Consider the following 16,906-nt stretch of genomic DNA (forward strand, 5'->3'; position numbering starts at 1 on the left):
ATAGTTGGCAATATAGAATTTCCTCTGTCAATTAGATATATAGATCTACCTTTAGATCAGGACACATTTATTATGGCATGAAACTTTTTGTCATCATTAAGAGGGGTCCCTTGGATAACCATTTTCAAAATGAATCACTGCTCAGAGCAGCTCCTTAATTTAGGACAAAGGACGTCATTCATTTCTGCCCTAAAACTTTTAAAAAAATCTTTTGATATATGATAGACTGACCTGTGATAAGCAGTAAATACACTCAGAAGTCTGTGATAAAACTGTAGCTTTGTTGGTTTGCACTTGGAACATAATGTGGAATAGAAAACTCAAATTGTTTTTTTTTTTTAAATAAAAAAACATTTACTGAATCATGTATCTCGATTCTTAGTAGCTTAGACAACACCATTCAACAAAATCAAGAGTATATATTAAACGGATTAATATTTACTGTCAAACACATTATTATATATTTTGTAGATAAAAAGAGTATACACTTATTTCATGACTACGAGGGGAACAGTCAAACTGTTGTCCCGAGGTAATGGGGAAGACCTGGGAAACTGTTGCCCGAGGCCTTCGGCCTCGGGCAACAGTTTCCCAGGTCTTCCCCATTATCGAGGGACAACAGTTTGACTGTTTCCCGAGTTGTCACGAAATAAGTGTTTTATTACCTAACCTACTATATAATTTCATAAAGTAATGATATAGACACATCAACAACAGTTTGTATTATTTCTTATTATTACATGTATCATGCACTAATAAATTGATGTTTACGTGTAGTTTAGTAACCAACATAATGATGACTTGAAGGTTGAATATAACACGCTGAGTCGGACGTTTAAGCCTAAGATCTATAGTGAGTGAAAGGGGCCAACGTTTTTCCCAAATTACCCTCAGAAATGGTGTTCTTGGCCTCTTCTTTGAAATTATATTAAATTGAATATATATTTATATGGGTATCAGGATTACTCTTCAAATGATAATCTCAAATTTATTGCCATGAAAATATTATTCAATATTATAGCTGTAAAGTACGGGAAATTAATTATGACATCATAATGGATCACTTCAGCCATGCAACAGTTCATTCTGTGACCGGGTAAACAGTTTTGACTGTTTCATGATGTGCAGAAACATTAAAATGAATCAGGAAACAGTTAAAAATGCCTAATTACAATTTATATAGTAGGTTAGGTAATAATATACAGTGTATTTACATTCTCTAAAGATTTTCTCCTTTATTTCTAATGAAAACCACTTCTTTCATCAATTAGTAAATGTCGGTTAGAGGGTTAGAACCAGTTTTTCATGCCACCTGTGTTGATTTCTTCTGCAGTGTGCTTTTCAATCATTGAAATTTACAATGTTGTAAACATCAATAATACATATGACTGCCGTCATGAGAAAAGGGCCCTTAAGGTCAAAATTTCACAAATTGACTTTTTGGTAAATTTTGATAGCCTGACTCTTTCTGAATGCAAATATGCACATGTTTTAAAAATATCTCATTTTTTCAGTATTTTATGACATTTTAGTAAGGCCGCTTCAAAACAACGTTGACTTACTCACTGAAAATGTAATGACGTCGCGTGCGTCAAATTAGTTTCCAAGCATTCTTTAAAAACTACATTTTTAAAATAACCTTAATCGTTTTAACACATATAAACTTGATTTTTTTTCTTCCAAGCAACTAGTATGTAATTATTCATAAGGGGAGTCGCATACTTTTTTCATACTATATTAGAGGAGATCTAGTAATTTCGTAGAGGGAGGGGTGGGGTCTAGACAGGATCTAGGAACAGTTTTTTATTGTAGAAAAATTAATACTTGTTGAATTCCACACAAGGTATTCTTTTTATACTTAATACTCTATATCAATTTATTAAACATATAAAGCACTTGTAATATTAAAATATAAAAAGATCTATATAGGTGTCCCAGAAGGGCACCTCACGCAATTAAAGCGGGGCATCTCCTCGCAAAAGAGCATATCGATCCCGATCTTAAAAAAAATAGTTTGGGTTATAAGCACGCATTCACTCACCCACATACACGCACTATACTTTATCCCCTATAACTTTGTTAGGAAGGGATAATTACACCTCATGTATTTTCTGTATCACCAAAAAATTCTAACGGGAAATAAATTCAGATACGCCATGATGTGTAAACTTTTTTTAAAGTTTCATAAATAAAAAAAATCTGTTCACAACCTTCAAGGGGATTATTCTTTTACTTTTTTTTGAACAATTTATTAAAAATGTATAAATAATTAAGTTTCCATTGTTTATACAATTCAATTTCTTCGCCTGTCTTAGATATGATGGAGAAATAACAAAGAGGCACATAATGATGTCAAAGGATTGCTTTATGAACGTTTATTCCGTACATGAAAATTTAAATTTTTGCTAACTTCTTACTTTTTAAGCAAATCACACTTAATCAAAAGGCTGCCCCCACTTTTTCTGAGTATAGTATTAGCAAATTTTCCTTTTATAGGTGCTGGTTCCCCCGCCCCAATTTCTGTTGTTGTAAGGTGGAGCACTGAAAAATTCCAGGATTTTTGTACAGATAAGCTTTTCCCCATTTTCTGCTTCTCAGATTATTTTGGAAAGTTGTCCCCCCCCCCCCCCCCCCCCCCGAAAACACCACCACCACTCTTTAGTCAGTATAGATTTTTTTAAGGAGGCTGGGGGGTCAACAAATTAACCATCAGATATAGCTTAATTTTTTAGATATGATATCTTAAGCTGTCAAATATCATTTGGCAAACAAAAATTTCATACATTTTAGTTTTAAAATATGATCATTTTTGTATATCTTTATATGGAGCTCTTCTTCTAAAGGAGATCAATATAGTCTGAAAATGGCCACAACCACCCAGCCCTCTTAATTGCGTGTCAGATTTATGGAGTAATCCCCCGCCCCCCGCCATTTTAATTTGTAGCTACGGACCTGCTTGAATATATGCATTTTAACATAATTAAGGTCATTTATTTATTTTCCTCTGTGGCATCAGTTAATCTGACATCTAAGTTTTTCATATTTCGATGCGATGGAATGTACATAAAATATATTCTTAAACAATAATTAAATATTACGTCCGACGCACGTTTATACTTTTTTTGTATATGAGGCGATTCGGTTAAGCAATATCCCATTGAATGTTTGTAACTCTACCACTCTAACTCACCTTCATAGGCGACTTAGTATCTGCTTTTGTCTTGAAAGCTAAAGATAAAATAGACAAACCATTTTTTTCCTAGTTATTGTTTCAATAATCTCGAAATTAAAGAAAACGACTCTTATTTTTGCCTGTTACCACACGACTGACATAGAAACATTTTTTTCTTTAAAATCAAAAAGATGTGTGTGCTTGTTTAATCATTTTCCTTCAGTATCCCGATAGCAACGGAACTTTCAAAAATGTCGAGATATCCGGGACATCGAGATATCGAAGCAGAGACTCAACGTCCAAGATTTTAACACGAGACGTGACTAATTTATTACATACAGATGTACATGAATTCAACAGTCGACCAAAAAAAAAAGTTTTTTCTAACATATTTTATGGTTTTCAAAGTTTTGCCTGAACCTTTTTTTCCGCTCGAAACATCACCAGTGTTAATTTTTCTTCCATCTTTATCAAAATTTAGATTTCTTGATTGTCTTTGTTGTCTTACAACTGATGTGGTTGATGTTTTTGAACATTTTCTTAACATTTGAATATGACACCCATAACCACTTGTTACAAAACTTATTCTCAAAAGATGTCGCCATATCAACATTTATAAGAAGTTTGTAATTTCTTTACAGCCCATAACCTATTGTTTAATCTGTTTTCTTCTGTTTCATAAACATTTTAATCTTAATATCACCGTCGATGTTACTGTTATTTTCTTCAACATTGATCATAATGCTTTTGGAAAAAGTCCACATTATATAGCTGTATTTATTTCCTAAACATATTGCAATTTAATTTCAAGTCAGCTTTTATCGCAACAATTTCAGAAAATTGATACATAAATTTTATCAGAGACTACTTTTTTATGTATTTATTTGATCATTTCAAAATTATTTTTTTTTAACCATAATTTATTTTATGCAAAATTTCGGTGGTATCCCCCTCTTCCGTTTTCCCCTTTGCATATGTTCTTGCTGTTAATTTAGCAAAGAATTATCTATATAGGGGCCGCCCCCCCCCCCCCTTATTCGGTGTTGTAGTATCCCATGATACCAGTATCTAACCCACTCCCTGACCCCCAATAAAAAAGAAAGGTTCTCTTTTTAGAATGAATTTTTACCAATTGATTTTTTTATTCGCAGATATGTTTTCCTTTTCAATGATATTTGCCCCCCCCCCCCCACTCCCCATCAAATTTGGATATCGACGCCTCACCCTGAGTAGCTGCAGAACTGTAGCTCTCTGCTGGGGAAAGCATTAAATACAATAGATAATACCCGAAGCGAGCGACAAAAAAGCGGCGGCGTAAATCGAAGGTTTTTACAACGCTTGGATCTGTAGCTCTCTTCTTTGTCTGTTCGAATTTTCTCAAGCAGAGAGCTACAGTTCTGCAGCTACACCCTGAGCTGGTCTTACTGCGCATATGGATATGATTTACTATGTATTAAAATGGGTAAATACATTTTACATGAAGGTATTTTTCTTTTAGAAAAAGAGAAGTGTATATGTGCATTGATCTCTCTCTCTCTCTCTCTCTCTCTCTCCCCATCTCTCTGAAAAAAAAATTATATACGTGTATGTAGAATACCATTTCATAATAAGACTTAGTCTACTGAATATCAGTCAAATTTAAACATTTTCAAATTGCTCAGACAACAAATATACAGTATCTTTAGTCATGCATCATATAAACACGTCGTTATAAATAGTCGTAATTAACAATGAGTTCAATGTCTCGTTTAGCTTAATTATGTGATATCAAGTTAAATACTAAAACAGAATAATTAATAAATGTATGTACTAGTATGTAATTATATTATTTATTTAAAAATTTCCGCATCAAATTTCATATCATTTAATATTTTTCTTGTAACATCCGGGAATCCAATTTTATTTCTTGTTCACAAAACGCACTCGACAAAAAATACTTCCGTGTTTACAATACCGCGTCTTTGACGTCGTTTTCTGCGCATTGTGACGTCAAAAGATAAGGGCCCTTTTCTCATGACGGCAGTCATATATTTACCCTACTTAAATCTACATAATATGATTATTTATACACACATAAAGATTAACAATAAAATGTCTTTGTTAGTACGAGAATTAACAGTTGCTGCTATTTGTACTTTTCTGCAACAGCTGCAATGTTAATTCCTGAGCTAAAAACAAAGACACAAAATACGAGATGGGCTAAAGTAATTAGTAAACATTGATTCTATACACCTTTGAAATAATGTGATAATAATGTGATAAAAATAATATACACTATTTTACCTTTATCCAGAGAGGGTCTATTTGAATGCTGGCATTGGCATCGTCTAAAGCTCGTTTCCATTCCCTCTGTCTGTAGAAAACCAAGGACCTGTTGCTGAGAATTTTGGGCATCTCCTGCATAAGATGGGGGAATGCCTGTGCAATTTGCAGGGCCTCCGTGTACAATGCTGCTGCCTGACGTAATCTGTTCTTGTTCAGGGCCTGTTGAGCTTCTTGTTTCATTTGGTGAAACCTCTGAGTCTCACGGTGCAGGAACATAGCTGCCAAAATGTTTTATGAACTTCAATTTGGAGTAAATATCATCAAAATTCCATAACACAAAAATGCAAGGTAGCAATTGTAGAAAAATTGTGAATGTCTGTTTTAAATTGCAAATATTGTACAACACCCCGATTAAGAATGTAAAGAGAAAACATCACTGTAAAGTTAACATTAATTTATGTAAACAATATTCATTGCGTCTTATCGTTACTTAGGAGGAGTCACAAAAAAAACAAAAAAAAAACAGCGTTAGTTCTAATGCTGCAAGGAACTGAATTCCCTCACTTCAAACTCAGCCAAAAGATAGGTCACAGCTTTTTATTGCATTTGTTTGTAACTGATATTTGCACAAATGCTATATCGCACAGAACAACAGGATAACTAAGGTACATGTACATCGAAAGTTTGCTAGGCTTAACTATCTAGTATGCTCAAACACTTTCGTATCTATTTGCTGTATTCACAAATTTTGCTATGTCAGTGACAAAAAAGTAAACAGTTGACAGAGAGGTATTTGTAAATTACCAAACGTTAATCAAACATGGAGATATTTAGCATTATGGTATAAATATTTTGTATTGGAACATTAGAACTATACACGCATTTGATGTTCTTTTCATGTTGGATGTTTACAGTGAGGTAGTTCATTAACTACAAAAGCTACTAACAAAGAGAACAATCTTGAAATAAACAGGAAAAATAATATAAATTGATATATACTATATGATTCACCTCTCTGGTAAAAAATAGAATGATTTATTCCTTTTTTCTTACTTGGAATGTAACTAATAGATCCATGATTTTGTGTATCACAAAAAAACAAGTAAAACTTACGATCAGGAGGCCTGTTCCAATATGGTGGCCGTCCGTAGAAATTCATGATTTAGTAGATCCCTACCTCCAGAAACAGTATGTCAGTGTTTGCAGTTTTCTTCTACATTTTAAGTTCATGGTACTGGTATCTAAAACATATATCAAGACTTATTCACTTACACGTTAAACTACATCTACATATTTGCCAAATTATCTCATCTAGGAAAGGATGTACTCTGTTCTGGGCTCAAATGCTACCTAATCTGTTTTACCTGTTCTTTATATAGACATTAGTAAGGCCTACTGAGGTTTCAGTTTTTCTTCCCTGAAATGTATAGAGCTTTCCTTTTATAAAAATAAATACGTTCAAGGACAAACTATAAATATGGCAGCTAAATATCAAACATTCTTTTCTTCTATAAGAGTAACATGTAACTGTTTTTCTCAATACCTTTTCATGCTTTCTATAATTTTTTAAAAGGACAATGAACTTACCCTATGGTGATGCTCTACTTTCATTTTAAATACTATGTAATAGTGTTCTATTTTTAGATTTGGGATTTTCCATTCAGATTAAAACAAACTTATCTCTGTGCACTGGTTGTTTGTGACAAAGGTTACTGGATTAATATACAATGTATAACATATCACTATTGTTCAAGGACAAACGTACAAAATTTATACATATATTTCCTACACCAGTAACCATGCAGTCTTTTAATAAAAATGTTTATGCTACATGTATGTTCAGTAAGAAAACAAAAAAACAACTATTTTTAGATGCTGATTCTAATTTTCATTGAGTTACGTACATTTACATAAAAAAGAGATATGTTCAAAATCAAAACTAGTAAGTAAATTAAGAAATGACACTATATCGGATGAAGAAGTGGAGGGGTGTTAATGTAGATACTTTCCTTAATTAATCTTCTTCAGATTCATGATAGTAGCTCGCGTGGTGCAGTGGTAAGAGCGTCTGCTCTAGAGTCGCGGAGTAAGGAGTTAATCCTTACGTCACAGGTTCGAATCCCACTGTGGGACGTGGAGACTGGTCCTTTGGATGAAACCATATAAACCAAGGTCTGTGTCACAGTCGGTGCTGGCACAAAAAAGATCCCTCACTGCTCAATGGCCCTGAGTGCCGAGCATAGGTCAAAATTGCAGCTCTCTGCCGGTGTAAAGACGAATAATGACCCCCATAGAATAATGACCAGGGGTCATTTTTCGCCGTCGAATAATGACCCCCGGTCATTATTTAACAGCGAAAAATGAGCCCCGGTCATTATTCGACGTCGAATAATGACCCTTTTGCCCGTAGAAAAAGTGTCATCACCCTAAAAATCTGCATACCCCACGTGAAGAGAAATGACCCCCGTAGAATAATGACCCCTTGTGGATTAAAACGGATTAAAGTTGAAATTTTTAGGGGGCAAAATAAAAATAATAAATCAAGAGACCGGTTGACCAAAATGCTCAATTGAGCTAAATTGGGAATAAATCGATGATATGTTGATCTCATTACATTATAAAATTGTTGCTGTTTTAAGGTCAATGCAATGATTCAGAATCTAGAGGAGTTAAAGATTTATCGAGCTCAAAGGGCTAGGAGAGCATTGTTTTTCGATGGTGGAAAATCACTGATCGTTCTGACAGAAATAAACAGCAATAATTGTTTTATTATATGATTCAACGATTGAATTGATACAAACTGATTAAGCAGACATGTCAAGTTTCTTGTTTACATTTGCTCCAGTCCTAGCCAAACACAGTGAAAGAATAGGAGTTAACATAAGCATAACCAGTATTAATTTTGCATTTGAAATCTAGTTTTGGTGCAATGTAGAAAAAAATAAATGTCTGGCCTAGCATCGAAAGGGGAAATGGCGTATTATAAGAGGCAAAATGACAAATTACCTTAGAAATATCTTTGATGAACCCCTCAAAACGTTTATTGATGTAAGGGGGATTTCCTTTTAATCTACTGTATCAAAAAGTTGGGGGTAGGACAAACAGACTTGCAATGACCATTTTCAACCGAAAAAAATATAAAAATACGTTCATTTAAATGGAAGTGGGAGGACACCCCACACCTGATTCTATATGCCTCAATGTTATGTTCATCTTGTCCACTCAAGTATAAGAGATTGTTTAACTATATTGTATAAGAAAGAGGGGGTGGTTACGAGACTTTCAATGAACGTTTTCAAACTAGAAATTGCTAAAAATTACATTCAGAAAAGGGGGGAACAATCCCTCCCTCTTCTCAGATGCTTTGTACCTGAATATTATGTTCACTTGAGTGGAATTCAGATGCAGGTGAAATAACTTTTCAGAATTGTTTTCATCTATTTTTAGTTCAATGTAGGAAAAATAAATCCTTATATTCACCTGGAAGGTCAATAAAATGGTCTGTCTTTAATTATAAATTGAAAACATTAATCTACTTCAATATACACTGCATTGAAATGTTTCCATATTGATTTGACAAATGTATCACTGTTTTAAAGTGGATTTGAAAAACAAAAAAAATATTCCTCTTACATGTACATATATGTATCCTATTCTCACACGACCATGTTAACAGACTTGAATGTCCATTATACTGGGATTCTTCTTTATTACTTCTATATATTTGAAAAGAAATTCCCATAGAGTAGACGACTGTTTATAAATAAAATTGAATGCACAATATATTTCAGACATGCAGAAATTTTGTGTCCTTCTTATGTTTGCCACGTCTGCTTCATATTTGGACATTCCACTGACTATAGACGATAAAGACCAACTAACAAATAAATTGTCTGACAAACGGGATGATTTCAGCTTTTTCTATCGTCAACTTTCCTTATTTATGAAGTAATATTCAGCTATCATTTGCATATAATGTTTACGTCTACCAACTCATTCGATACCCAAGAGCACGATTAATTTTTAAATCGAGGCAGGCTACTGACAGATACATGTAAGTTGATGTGACAGGGGTTTCAACAACCTCGTTTAAAGTCAGCATTTCGTAAATTCAATGGTCGTATCAATGACCCTGTCAACAAACATAACCTATGGGTCAATTGTTTGACCCTTGTTTTTATACTAAATTCGACAACGGAATGTCCCGTTTACCTGATTTATTCATAGGGCTCACGGCGGGTGTGACAGGTCAGCAGGGGATGCTTACTCTTTTAAGGCACCTGATCCGACCTCTGCAATTTTCGGGGGCCTTTTTATGTCCTGTTAACAGAATTGTATTGTTTGTGGATATTTTAAAATCATCACTGTTCGTTATCTTTTTTTATTAAGATATATATATATATATATATATATATATATATATATATATATATATATATACACACATATATACATATATATATATCCACAGTATGTCGTTCGCACGAGATATTACGTCATTTTCGATTCTTTTTACCTCATTTGCATGACTTTTTATGTCATTCAAAATATACCTATATATTACATTGCATAAGTTTCCGTATTTATTTCCGAAAACTTATATCATTCCTTTTTTCCCTTCATTTTTAAGAAAGTTGATCCTACTCAAAGCATGCTGATTACTTTGGGAGACATGTTTACCAATGAAAAGCCAGAACATCCCGCTCGTCTGTTATTTAGCTATGAATGTATATAATCAGTCAAATATCCAAATATGAAACAAATAAAAGACAGTCATAAAGGGAAATTACGTTAAGAGTTATAACCAATAGTAGCCATTTTGCGATTTTCAATACGTGCTGAGAACACAATAGGCTTAAAGGATAGAAATATGCATGTAAATGTAATGCTATTTTATTTGCGAGTTCGTCCAGTGTTGGTCAAAAAGGGCATAAAGGAGAATATTAAACATTGAACCTCAATGTTTAATATTCTATTGGCCAAAAAGGGCATAAAGGAGAATATTAAACATTGAGGTTCAAACCTTGGCATCAATCACCGGTAATACATTTTGTATCATGCACTCTGTTGGAAAAGGGGTCATTCTTCAACGGGGGTCAGTTTTTTATAGGACGCACACATAAAAAAAAGACCCCTAGGGCTCTTTTTCTACAAAAAATCATTTTTTTCTACGGCTGGGGGTCATTTTTTGTCGTTGAAAAATGACCCCCCGGTCATTATTCTATGGGGGTCATTATTCGTCTTTACACCGGCAAGTGGTGGTGTCTCAATACGAGTGAAAATTTCTCGAGAGGGACATTAAACATCAAACAAATCAGATTCATGACTCTCCTTTCCATCACATTCTACATTAACATAGAACACTTAACTGTCGTACATGTATTTCAACAACTTCTATTAAAAGATTACAACACCGCCAACAACAAAAAATTGCTGACTAGTATACAGTCTGCAGCTTTCGTATTGGAATGCATAAAACTAAAAATAGTTTAAAAATTATTTTATCTTTCTACATTATATAACTTTCAAAATCATCTTAAATCATTAATGTACTTTTAAGAAAACTGTACAAACTACATAATTATGTTATTCAACATGCTCCAAGCACTTTCAGAAATATGGAACACAGCCTAGCAGCATGTATAGTTTTATTTAACCTAGTGCCCCTTTATTGAAGCTACTTATATAAGGAATATGTGTACTTGGTGAAATCCACAATAAGAACCTTGCAGCAGTATGATAATATTGATTATTGAAGTGAAATCTGCTATGGCTAGGTCTTAAAATTTTACAGCTATGCAGTATTTCTGAAGGAATCCCATTTGAATCGACGACCAATAAGAAGTAAGTGAACTGATTTATCATGTTTACAGTACCTATAAATTAAATACCATATCCAATAATATTGCCTTAAAGAGGCTGGGGGGTTGTGGCCATTTTTAGACTATATTGATCTCCTTTAGAAGAAGAGCTCCATATGAAGATATAGAAAATGATCAAATTTTAAAACTAAAATTTTTGAAATTTTTCTTTGCCAAATGATAGTTGACAGCTTAAGATATCATATCTAAAAAATTAAGTTAAATCTGGTGGTTAATTTGTGGTTAATTTGTTGACCCCCCAGCCTCCTTAAGGTCAAGATCTAGTAAATGAAAGGTGCCTACAGACTTCTCAAATTTGAGAAATAAATTCCTTTAATGATGCTTTATAATTTTAGCTTGGTCAAAGAAGTTGTTTCGGGGCATAATTTGTAGGTAAATAAGACGAAAAATCATATTTTAAACTGTCATTTTCAGTGAAAAATTAAGAAAACCTGTCATGAATACAGGAGTTTTTTCCAAATCAGACAAATGAAATGTATCCAGATTGCCCACAGTCTCTCAGAAAACAGTAATTTGTATGTTCTTGGCCTCTTCTTTAAAATGATATTAAATTGAATATAGGTATCGGGATTACTTTTCACATGATTTCAGATTGGATTCCATGAAAATACTTCATTTTCTACATAATTTTATTAGAGCTGTAAAGTACGGGAAAAAGAAAGTTGAAAATAATTATGATGTCATAATGGATCTAGCACAAAAAAGTTAGTCTAAAGTCATTTACTAGATCTTGACCTTAAATTCTAATTCTAATTAAAACTGTGATATTTGCTAGAAGTCATGGTGAAACTTCTTGTTTAGGTATCAAAATCACATTCCTACATATTTTATACTAATCTACTAAAGGCCAAGATTTTTATGTATTTTGAGATATGATGCAAAGAGTGATGATGTTGATTCATGAGACAGACTATAAAATGTTCAGTCTAAATTTATGACCAACACTTACCATAGATAGACCAAAGTTAATGTGAACAAACATTCCTGAATATACCAGGTCCAGTCTAAAGACTATTTCTACCTATGTAGCTTTTAATAGCTACCTAGGTATTTAAACCTACTTGAAGAAGCTGCTTATACCTACTTTTACATGTCATTGAAAATAAAATTATATAATAATTACAGCGCATCTTTAAAACAGGTCAAACTTGTTGTTTTTCATCTTATGTACTTACGTGGGAAAACTTTTTGGAGGGTGGAGATTGGAGAGAAAAGGCATTAAAAATCATTCCAAAAACATTTTGTCTTAGAATGCTTGAAGATTAATTTTAAAATTTGATACAGATTTGTAATTTTATAGACTTAGTTTTGATCCTTAGCTAACAGACAATGAAACAGGATGTTGTTTTAATGCAAAATTGATAAGTTAGAAAGTAATAATTTTTTCCCAAATGAGAAATTTGGTGCTTACTATATTGCACCGTTCCTGCATTTGATCACCAAAAGCAAGCAAAAGCTAGGTAAAAATAGCTACCTAGATTAGGTTTAAATACCTAGGTAGCTATAAGTAGCTACGTAGGTAGAAATAGTATTTGGACTGGACCTGTATACATACTATTATTCAACACTGCTATATTTTTTTGATATAGTTAAGTACCTGATACTTTGATTGAAAAACATTGAAAGTCACAAACACCATTTGTTATGAATGTTTTACCCGCTTTTAAGCGAAGGATGACTGCAATGTGAACACCCAAGATAATACACCAAACTTAAAACTACAGGAATTATGCCCAACCACTGAAACTGTTTCCAAAATTTGAACTCTGACATAATTTATATCATGAACAGTGATTAAATCTCATTATCAATGATTTTACCATGATACACGGTCCTTCAAGGCCAAATTCAAGCAAGCCATGAAGCTTTACCCGTTTTTAAACTCATCCATTCTATTTGACTTCGAGTTTTTATCTTCCAATTCCCGCCAGTAATCAGAATACAAAATTTTTGCAACACCGATCTCGATGTAGAAAAAAACAGCAATATAACGTGAATGGTTGTGAAGTACGAAACAAAACACACAAGGTAGATTTTCTTTAAATAACAAAACCTCTATAGAATTTGTTTCAAGTATTATTAGTTTTTTTTATTTTCATCACAAATGTTTTACTGGGTTTTTAATTTTTTAACGTTATCATAAAGTTTAAATTTTAATATATATATATATATATATATATATATATATATATATATATATATATATATATATATATATATATATATATATATATATATATATATATATATATATATATATATAAAATATTTTTTTTTACATATATATATATATATATATATATATATATATATATATATATATATATATATATATATATATATATATATATATATATATATATATATATATATATATATATATATATATATAAAATATTTTTTTTTACATAAATTATCTTTCTGGGAAAGAAATATCAAAGGAGATATCAATGTTAAACAAAATGCTTGATGATGCAAAAAAAAAAAAAAAAAAAAAAAAAAAAAAAAAAAAAGAAAAGAAAAGAAAAGAAAAGAAAATACAGGAGATACAAATCAGTTAATTGACAAGATGACTAATATACTAATATTATTATTACTGCAGCTAACAAAAGTGTACTTTTAAACACTACAAAAATAAGAAAAACCTCCAAAAGAAAAATAAACAAAAACCAAAATGGATTAATTATGACTGTTTATTACTAAGAAAAGAACTGAGAAATTTAGGCAAAAAAGTTTCACGATATCCTAACAACATTGAATTGCGGCATGCTTTTTCAAATGCTAGGAAAAAATTACAACAAACTGAGAAAACATCTTAAATCGAAGTATTACAATAAAATTGCTGAAGAAATAAATTCAATAACACCAAACAAAACTCGAAATTTTTTAAATAAAATCAAAGAAAATAAAGTTAAAATGACAGCAGCAGAATCCACTAACACTTCAGATTTTATTGATCACTATAAAGGCCTGCTCAATAAAGCATATTCACCTGAAGAAAATGAAAGGTACAAATTTGAGAATTTTAAGCTAAAACCCCGTCCATTAGATTATGAGTTCACCCAAGATGAAGTTTAAAAAAGTATACTGAAATTAAAAAAAATGGTAAAAGTCCAGGTCCAGACCTGATTTTGAATGAATTTATAAAAGCAGGTAGTGGTGTACTTCTGCCTGTTCTCACAAAATTGTTCAATATTATACTTAAAAATGAGGTTATGCCCAAGGAATGGAACCTTTCACTTATTACATCACTTTCAAAAATGGTGATCCAAACAATACAAGCAATTACAGAGAGTCTTAGTGTTACAAGTTGTCTAGGGAAACTCTCTACTTGAACTTTACAACAACGCTTAAATTACTATCTTGAATCTAATAATCTTTTCAGTCAATATCAGTCGGGTTTTAGAAAAAAAAACCCATAGAACTACGGACAATATCTTTGTTTTAAGAACACTTATTAGCAAATATACATTTAAAAAGAAAAAAAAAATATTTATCTGCTTTGTAGCCTTTTCCAAAGCCTTCGACACTGTTTGGAGATCTGCACTTTTATACAAAAATTAATAAAAAAAAGGCATTGGTGGCATTTTTTTGAAACTTTTATACTATATGTATACAAATACTTATTACTCCTGTAAAAAGGACAATCAAATGAGTGAAGAATTTTTCGCAAATAGAGGAGTGAAACAAGGTGACAACTTGAGTCCAACACTTTTCAATATTTTTATTGACGATTTTGTAAAATATTTCAATAATACAGCCACAGATCCAGCTTATTTAGATTCATCACCTATTAACCACATGTTTTTTGCTGATGATCTTATTCCTGTATCGGAGACACCTATTGGTTTACAGAAATGTATAGATATTTTAAGTAAATATTGTCATGAATGGAAATTATGTGTGAACATGGAACATGGGAAAAACAAATGGTATGATTTTTTTCTCGAAGTACGAATAATGAAAATGAGTATGGTTTTTACTACAATCATAGCCCTATAGAAATAACAAATCAGTATAAATATTTGGGACTTGTATTTAAATCTGATGGAAAAATGAAATTCTCAGCAGAACAGCTGTCAGAAAGAACTAGAAAGGCCTATTATGCTATAAAAACTAATTTTCCAGCTAATATAAATTTTTCTGTTGAGACAATAATAAAACTTTATAGATCTATGATTACTCCAATCTTAACTATGGTTCTGAAATTTGGATTGCAGACTACACATGTGATTTATTATCCTCAGATCATTTCCCATTTGAAAAAATACAACTCCAGATATTTAAAGACATTCTGGGTGTTCATAGAAAACCATCTAATATTGCTGTTCTATACGAGTTGGGACAATTCCCACTATTTTATTCATGTTATAAAAATATGTTTAAGTCTTATTCAAGATTGAAAAATTTGGAGTCAGAGAATGAGCATCATGACCAATTAGTGGTGTCTGCATTTAAGGAAGATAAAACATTGGGGTCTAGAATATCTTGGCAAAGAAAACTTTTTACTCTACAACAGAAATTGTCTTTATCCTCATTGGACATATCACATAAAATTTTAAGACATAAATTAGAGGAGCACTATAGGAACAAAATCTGTGAACAGTTAAAGAAATTTCTAAATCAGATTCTGGAAAATTAACTTTCAACAGAAATATAATAAATTTAAATGGATATAAATTACAGAACTACCTACAATTACCATTTAAGAAATCTGAAAGAACAATCCTAACAAAACTAAGAATTAGTGCTCATATACTGCATATTGAAATGGGGAGATACTCAAGGCCACCTATTCCTAGAGAAAAACGTGTATGTCATGCTTGAAACTTTTTTATTGAAAATGAAAAACATTTTATACTTTATTGTCCTAGTTATGATCAGTATAGATAACAATATTGTGATATATTTAATTCTCAATGTTACATGAAGGAAAACCCTATTATTGACATTATCAACCCTCCAAGTATTAATATTGCTAGAAGAGTATGTAACTTTCTGAAAAAGTGCTTTGATATTAGTAAAGAAAAAACTTCAACATAACTGATATGCTTACTGGAATAATTTTTTATTGATTTTATGTAAGTTATTGTTTGTTGTATTCATGACTATATGCCAATGTTTGATGGTGTTGTCAATAAATAAATTGAATATTATATCATATATTCCTGAAAAAAATCAATGGACTATGTAATCTTACAGGTGTATAATGATTTTTTTTAAGTTTCATTTTTTTTAACACAGTTTACAGTTAAGGTATAACCAGTTGGAATTTCGACGTTTTGTTTTGTTTTATTTGTCACATGAACGTCCATTCTCCCGTAAAATCGCTTTTGTAAATATGTGCTTTACTGATAAATAAACATGTTTTATATTGTAGTAGCCATGTCTGGCTAACCGTAACGATATACATGTACCTAAATTATTAGATTGTCAAGTTGTTACAACCAACGATAAAACATTGCAATACAAGGAGAAAATGAAACTATTTACTATAATAATATTATATTATTAGTAAATTAGGTGTCTTTATTTTTTTAAAGGTTACTTAAAATGATTAATTAGATAAATAATTTACGTTATTGGG

General features: G+C 31.7%; 1 protein-coding gene across 1 annotated transcript in view; it reads right to left on the reverse strand.

Annotated features, from left to right (window-relative positions):
• Window positions 1-16,906, reverse strand: part of LOC133190024 (TPR and ankyrin repeat-containing protein 1-like) — a 490,694-nt gene that overhangs the window by 57,723 nt on the left and 416,065 nt on the right. Inside the window, exons 2-3 of the mRNA XM_061325501.1 lie at window positions 6,551-6,650; window positions 5,456-5,715 (exon numbers count right to left, since the gene is read on the reverse strand). Of these exons, the coding sequence (XP_061181485.1) occupies window positions 5,456-5,715; window positions 6,551-6,596 (306 nt within the window). The 5' untranslated portion in view covers window positions 6,597-6,650. The remainder of the gene's footprint in view (window positions 1-5,455; window positions 5,716-6,550; window positions 6,651-16,906) is intronic.

This window comes from Saccostrea echinata, unplaced genomic scaffold (assembly GCF_033153115.1).
Source record: "Saccostrea echinata isolate AGI-Se365-2 ecotype Australia unplaced genomic scaffold, CSIRO_AGI_Sech_v1 ptg000020l, whole genome shotgun sequence".
Taxonomy (NCBI): Eukaryota; Metazoa; Mollusca; class Bivalvia; order Ostreida; family Ostreidae; genus Saccostrea; species Saccostrea echinata.